General features: G+C 52.1%; 1 protein-coding gene across 1 annotated transcript; it reads right to left on the bottom strand.

The window, feature by feature from the left end:
* Positions 1 to 3,936: 3,936 nt before the first annotated feature.
* On the bottom strand, positions 3,937 to 5,748 carry Gadd45g (growth arrest and DNA damage inducible gamma). The gene is made up of 4 exons (XM_036188339.1): positions 5,543 to 5,748; positions 4,962 to 5,063; positions 4,646 to 4,859; positions 3,937 to 4,544 (listed from the first exon to the last, which is right to left on the bottom strand). Exons 1-4 carry the CDS (start codon positions 5,593 to 5,595, stop codon positions 4,434 to 4,436), a joined length of 480 nt encoding a protein of 159 aa, XP_036044232.1. The 5' UTR covers positions 5,596 to 5,748; the 3' UTR covers positions 3,937 to 4,433.
* Positions 5,749 to 6,422: the final 674 nt, after the last annotated feature.

The raw sequence follows: 6,422 nt of genomic DNA, 5'->3' as shown, positions 1-6,422 counted from the left end.
GTTTCAGTAGGGTGTTGTCATGAGCATCCCTCTTTAAAATAGCACCTACCCTGTCAGAACAGCTACATGCCTGAGTGAAAAGCTCAGGGGGCTGATATCCTAGAAAACCAATGGAAAATCCCCCCCCCAAAAAAAAGCTGCTTTCTGAGTTACCCTCTTAGCCCCGATTGGCTTGCCAATGGCCTGCTTTTTCGACTGAAAAAATCAGTTTTTCCTTTTTTTCTCAGTTGGCTTTTTGGAAACACCAAGAGCAATATACACTGTGCCACGGGGTGAATGCTTTAATAAAGTACAAAATGCCAGAATTAAAGCCTTTAGAATTACAATAAACGACCGAGCTCCTTCTGCCCTTGTAGACCACTGCTCTGTGGACAAGGCTGCCTCACCCTCCCAGAAATTCCCAGTTCTTTTTTATTTTCAACTCTTTTGCTCTTTATTTATTTATTTATCTTGTTGTGTGTGCCTGTGTGGAGGGGGCACACTTATAGAAGTCTGCTCTCCTTTCTTCCATGTGGGTTGTGGGATCAAACTCAGGTCCTCAGGCCCTGGGACCTCGGGGCAAGCACTCTGCCTGCTAAGCTATCTCAATAGCCCAGTCGTCATTTCTGTATCCATCTCATCTTTGGGAAGTGTGCCAGAGCAAATTTTACAGCAAGCATCTAAACATGTTAGAAACATGTTATAAAAGGCCAACATGGTTAACGTTTACTGCTCTGGAGTGGTACTAGAGGTTTTAGACACTGGACATTTAGAATCCTGTAGAGAGCATCAGATCTGTGAAGCTGGAGCTGCAGGTAGCTGTAAGCTGCCTGAGTGGGCGCTGCTAACCACTAAGCCATCTACCCAGCCCCAGCCACCTTTTTTTTTTTTTTTTTTAAGACTAGTCTTTTACTAGCCTGAATCTCGTTAGAGGCTAGGCTGGCTAGCCAACCAGATTCAGGGGTCCTTCTGTCTTTTCCTACCCAGTGCTGGGAGTATAAGTCCTCAGCACTGTGCCCAGGCTTTTCACACATGAGGTGTGGGACTTGAATTCTATGTCTTCATATCCCCAGCTCCAGGTGTCTGTCTTGCTTGCAGGCTCCAGGTGGATAAAAGACTCAGCAGCTGGATCTAGACTTGCATGTGCATCTTCATCCTGTGCTGACTGGCAGCTGGATCTAGACTTGCTTGTGCATCTTCATCCTGTGCTGACTGGCAGCTGGATCTAGACTTGCTTGTGCATCTTCATCCTGTGCTGACTGGCAGCTGGATCTAGACTTGCTTGTGCATCTTTATCCTATACTGAGTGGAGTCTTTAAAGTCACTCGATTCTTCAAGGGGTCTGCAAGAAACTGCCCACTGAAAAGGAAAGGGGCAAAAGCAGATGTGATGTGCTTATGTGTCTGCATGATGCATACCCCAGAGGGAACCCCAAGTGTGTCCATGCTGGGCTACAAGGTCTGTTACAAATTGCATTGTGCAAGTTTTCTCCAAATGGATTGGTAACTTCTTTTTTTTTTTTTTTTTTTTTTTTTTTTAAGTTTTAGTTTTTTGAGACAGGGTTTCTCTCTGACTATCCTGGAACTTGTTTTGCAAACCAGGCTGGCCTCAAGATCACAAAGATCTGCCTGCCTCTGCCTCTCAAGTGCTAGGATTAAAAGGAGTGTGCCACCACTGCCTGGCATAACTTTTAGAAATGCAAAAAGTTTCTCATGAAAAAAGGTGTCTTTCCAAAATCAGCCTACAACCTACAAGCTGCAAGTGCCCCAGCACCCAGAAGTGTCACACAGCAGCTTGATGATGGCCTGGGAATCGGATTCTGCTCACCCATTTGTTATGTGGCTCTGAGCAGCCACTAGGGCGTTTGTGTGGCTGTTTTTGTCTTCCTTTCCTCGTTACCTTTCAAGTTATTAACACTGGTTTTGTGCTTTCCGGAGGCAGAGCATTGGCTCAGCACTCCTGCTCCTCACCTGGCGTGTGTGTGTGTGTGTGTGTGTGTGTGTGTGTGTGTGTGTGTGTGTGTGTGATGCTTAGCCCACACCTAGGGTTTGTCCATGCATAGTCACCAATGATCACTCTAAGTATGGAATGCAGTGTGTTCACAAACACTGTGCACATGAAGGCTCGGTGTGGGTCAGTTGGCAGAGTGCTTGCCTGAGTTTCATCCCCAATAACTGCACAAAATGAGGTGTGACGGCCCACACTTGTAATTCCAGCTCTTCGGAGGTGAAGGCAGCAGGACCAGAGGTTCAAGGTTATCCTTAACTATAGAGTGAGTTTGCGGCCAGGACCCTGCCTAAATAACTACACATCATAATACAATGTATTTCCTGCCCTCTTAGTTCATTATAATAATGTTCACATGCATATATGAAGAAAAAAGTAAAAGAATTCAGCACAGATTTTGGCTACCCTCCCTCCCCCCCCCCCACTAGCCATTCAAACCTGAATTCCTTCTGTCTCCACCCCCACCTCCCCTCCCAGCTGAAAATTCTTGTCTCCTAAAACTCTAACAGGTGGCCACAAAGTAAGGGCCAATCAGAGAAAGCCAAGTTTCCTACGGGTTGCCAACTCAAATGTTCTACAAGGGTCGGCCAGCCTGCAGTGTTCTGCTGAGTTCATGCATTTCAGGCACATTCTCGGGTAATTACACCCGCTTTGTTTTAACTACAGCACACTATGGCAAGAAATCATTTTTCACCAGCTTGCAGGTCCACTCTGCAAGACTCTCCCACCTAAGAAAAATCAGAGAAATGTACACCTAAGTGAAGTAGCAATGATATTTGGGCACAGATGTGGCTGCATTCTTTCACTGGAGTTGGTTTCCAGTAGAAAGGGGCTGCTTTCCTCACCGGAAGTGTCATCCAGCTCCTGCAGTTTTCCTGTTGCCTTGTACAGGCTTCCAGAATGTGGAGTGAAGTTTTGAAAGTGGCTCTCAACCGGCAAACCAGCCTCCCCAAGCACTGCTGGTAAATCGGCCCAATGGCCTTCTAAGAAAAACAGCACCCCACCCCTCCCTTCCCCGAAGACTCGCCGCTGCCCGGCAGCCGAGCCGACAGCGAGAAAGCCCCACGTGGGCTTCCCCTGACAAACCCAGCCAGCTTGGAATAGGCAGTGAAAGCCAGAGGCACTAAGCTAACAGAAAAAGTCCTCTCACTGGGACGTGTCCCCCAGATCCTTCTCAAAAGATAATCTTGGCTCCCAAGAGTTTCTCCTCCGACTTTAAAAGGAATTGTGGGTAGCAGCAGCCCTCACTGATGTGGGCAGAGGCACTCAGAATAGGAACTAGCAGATGCCCACCCCACTCAGACTGGCTCACGCCTATTTATATGGGACTGTGCCTTCCAACTTGTTAAGATACTGTAACTTCCATCACGGCTGTGACAAAATGATGACTCATACATAAAACGCAGTATTGGTGTCATATTTGATATTAATACTTTAGTAGCGTTGCTCTGTCAGAGCAATTAAAAGGAGAAAGTTCCTGAAAGCAAAAGCGGTCCACCCCCATCCACAGGCACCGCCGAGGGCAGGGCTGCAGAAGGCAGCTCATTGTATTGGAAGGCACAGGACCTCCCTCCCGCAAGCTGTTCAGATAAGCAGCTGTCCGAGGCAAGGGGGGAGGGGCACGGGGGAGGGGAGGAACCGGAGGCAGAAGTCACTGTTATCGGATTGGATGGCAAGCCTTGAGCTCCTGCACCGGGATGCCTTATCTCAAGTATGCTCCTGTCTTGCAAGTTTAAAATCTTCCTGAAGAAATAAAACAGTACTGGCCCCAAGTTCTGCCCCTTACTACTCGCCAGCACCCCCTCCCCCACCGCCAGCCCCGGGAGGCAGTAATTTCTTGCCCAACAGAAAGGTGGTCACAAGTGACATAAGCTCCATCAACCACCAGAAGCATTACTACCTTACCTCCCCCTGAGATCAGAATCCCCTACCCTCAATAAAAGGCATAGGTTTGTTTCAATAGGTTTATTGTGAAATTCAAAGCTTCCACGATAGCGTCCTTTAGAAAATGAAAGCATTGCCCAGGATCCGTTTCGGAAAGAGCAGTGCAGCCTGCCTGCGAAGTCCGGCTCGCTCCTGCAGCTGGCCACTCCTGCAGCTGTACCAAGTCCAGGCCGCGTGCCTTGCCTTTCCCCTCCTTTCACTGGAAGGCTGCTGAGTCACGCCTGCCTCACTAGTCGGTTCTTCCCGGCCCTGCGGCCAACGTCCCTGCCCAGGCCTTCCTGTGCTAGCAGCCTCTCTGGACACTGGCAGAGTCCTGGGCTCGGAACAAGGTGTCCCCGCTGCCGCTAGGCCCCCTTTCTTGGGAGCCTTCGCTCCTCGCTCTCCAGGCAACACCGCCCGCCAGTCTCCACGCGCACTCGAGCGCCCTCGGAGGGCCGCTCCGGAGCCAGCAGCGCGCTAGAGCGTCACCAAGTCGATCAGACCAAGGTCCCTGCAGGACTGTGTCACTCGGGAAGTGTAATGCTGGGCACCCAGTCGTTGAAGCTGCGGCTCTCCTCGCAGAACAAGCTGAGTTTCTCCAAGGCAGGGTCCTTCCACGTGTCCTCATTAGGGTTCTGTATTTAAAAAAAATAATAATAACTTGGGTCAGCCAGGCTGGCCGTTGGCCAAGACGGGTGGGGGAAGAGTGGCGTGGGGAGGTAGTAGCAGCACTCACCGAAATAAGGATGCAGTGCAGGTCTCCTGGAGCACCCGCCTCGTCGTCTGCACCCACGATCGCCGCTAGCCGCTGCACATCACCCACGCGCACGATGTCAATGTCGTTCTCACAGCAGAACGCCTGTATCAGCGTGAAATGGATCTGCAGCGCTATGTCGCCCTCATCCTCTTCATCAGCAGCCAGCACGCAAAAGGTCACATTGTCGGGGTCACTGCAAAGCAGATGGGAAGGCCAAGGTCAGAGTCGATGCCACCCCCAGGTCTCCCAGCCGCGCCAACCCCAATCCCTGCACGCGGGGCCTTTCTCTACTCACACATTCAGGACTTTGGCGGACTCGTAGACGCCAGCGGTCAGACAGCCCTGGCGCTGCGCCGACAGCAAAAGTTCGTGCAGCGCTTTCCCGGCGCCCTGCATCCTGTGAAAGAACAGGCACCGTGAGTGGGGACCAGCACGGGGACGCGGTGGAGATCCCAGCCCTGACCTCCAAGTCCCAGCTGGCTCCTTAGCCTAGACCTGCCTGGCGCCAGCATTCCTGCTTCCCAACTCCAACCTGGCGCCCACACACCCGGATCCCCAGTCCCGACTTGGCGCCCACACCTCTGGCACCCTAGTCATGATCTGGCGCCCTCATTCCCCATCACCCAGTCTCGACCTGGCGCCTGCACCCCCGGTTCCCTACTCCTGATCCGGAGCCCATAGCCCAGGCTCCCCAATCCCGAGCTGGTGCCAGAACCCTAGACTCTAGCTCTAGGAATAAATCGAATGTGGTCCCACCGCCTCGGCACCTCGCTGTCAGACGGTGCATGGCTCCCACCCCGCAAACTTCCATCCTAGAAGACCCTGAAAGATCGCTACCCGACAAGTTCAATTCTCGGCACCCCAAAACCCACCTACCTGGCTGTGCTTTCCGGAACTGTGTCCTGGCCACGGACTTCTTCCAGAGTCATTGTGCGATCCACGAACAGCAAGTTATCCAAAAGTGAAGAGTGTGGAAGGAACCGAGGGAACCCGAGCGCAGGCAAGGAGCCCCACAAGCCGAGCCGCGCGCCCACCACCAGCGAGTGCGCCAGGCACCGCCGCGCGACTCCTTTTATAGACCGGCCCGCGCGACGCCGCCAGCTGGCGGGAGGCTGCGCTCCCATTGGCCAGCGCCCGCTTTCTGATGCAAATGAGGCGGCAGGCCCGCGGCTCGTGCCAGAAGGCCACGTGGGGAGGGGTGCGGGGGATGACACAGCCTCAAATCTGCCGCTTTTGTCAGGGTGTTACCAGGCAGACTGGAGCCTGCAGATTTCATCTCGCCTGTCTTTTTTGTAAGTCCTTAAAAGGAAAAAGTTAAAAAAAAAAAAAAAAAAACCAACAGCGTTGTTTGCTAATACGACACTGGAATTTGTGAAATGCACACTTGAAGAATGTAAAAGTCTTTCTTTGCATTTATTTTTATTGCGACCTTTCTAATTTTTTTTCTTATTTTCAATTTGAAGTTTATAGGGCTGTTGCACTGAAACCGAAACTTAAGGCAAAGGTTTGCAACTGCAGCTGACTCCAGGCCAAGGCCGCCGCTAGAATTTAGGACTCAGCGCCTTTCAGGGTCGGGCGGCTGCAAGGTCTGAGCCGCCGCCCCCCACCCCCACCCCGTCCCGTCCCGTCCCCCACCCCTGCCCCTGGCAGATCGCTGTGGGGCGCGGGCAGCAGGGACCAGCAGATTGCTACCGGCACACGCGGCTCGTTTGCATTTCTATACGGGGCACACAAAAGAGGAGGTCTGGCGTGTGGC

The sequence above is a fragment of the Onychomys torridus genome, chromosome 5 (assembly GCF_903995425.1).
Source record: "Onychomys torridus chromosome 5, mOncTor1.1, whole genome shotgun sequence".
Taxonomy (NCBI): Eukaryota; Metazoa; Chordata; class Mammalia; order Rodentia; family Cricetidae; genus Onychomys; species Onychomys torridus.
This window is presented reverse-complemented; position numbering and strand designations above follow the sequence as displayed.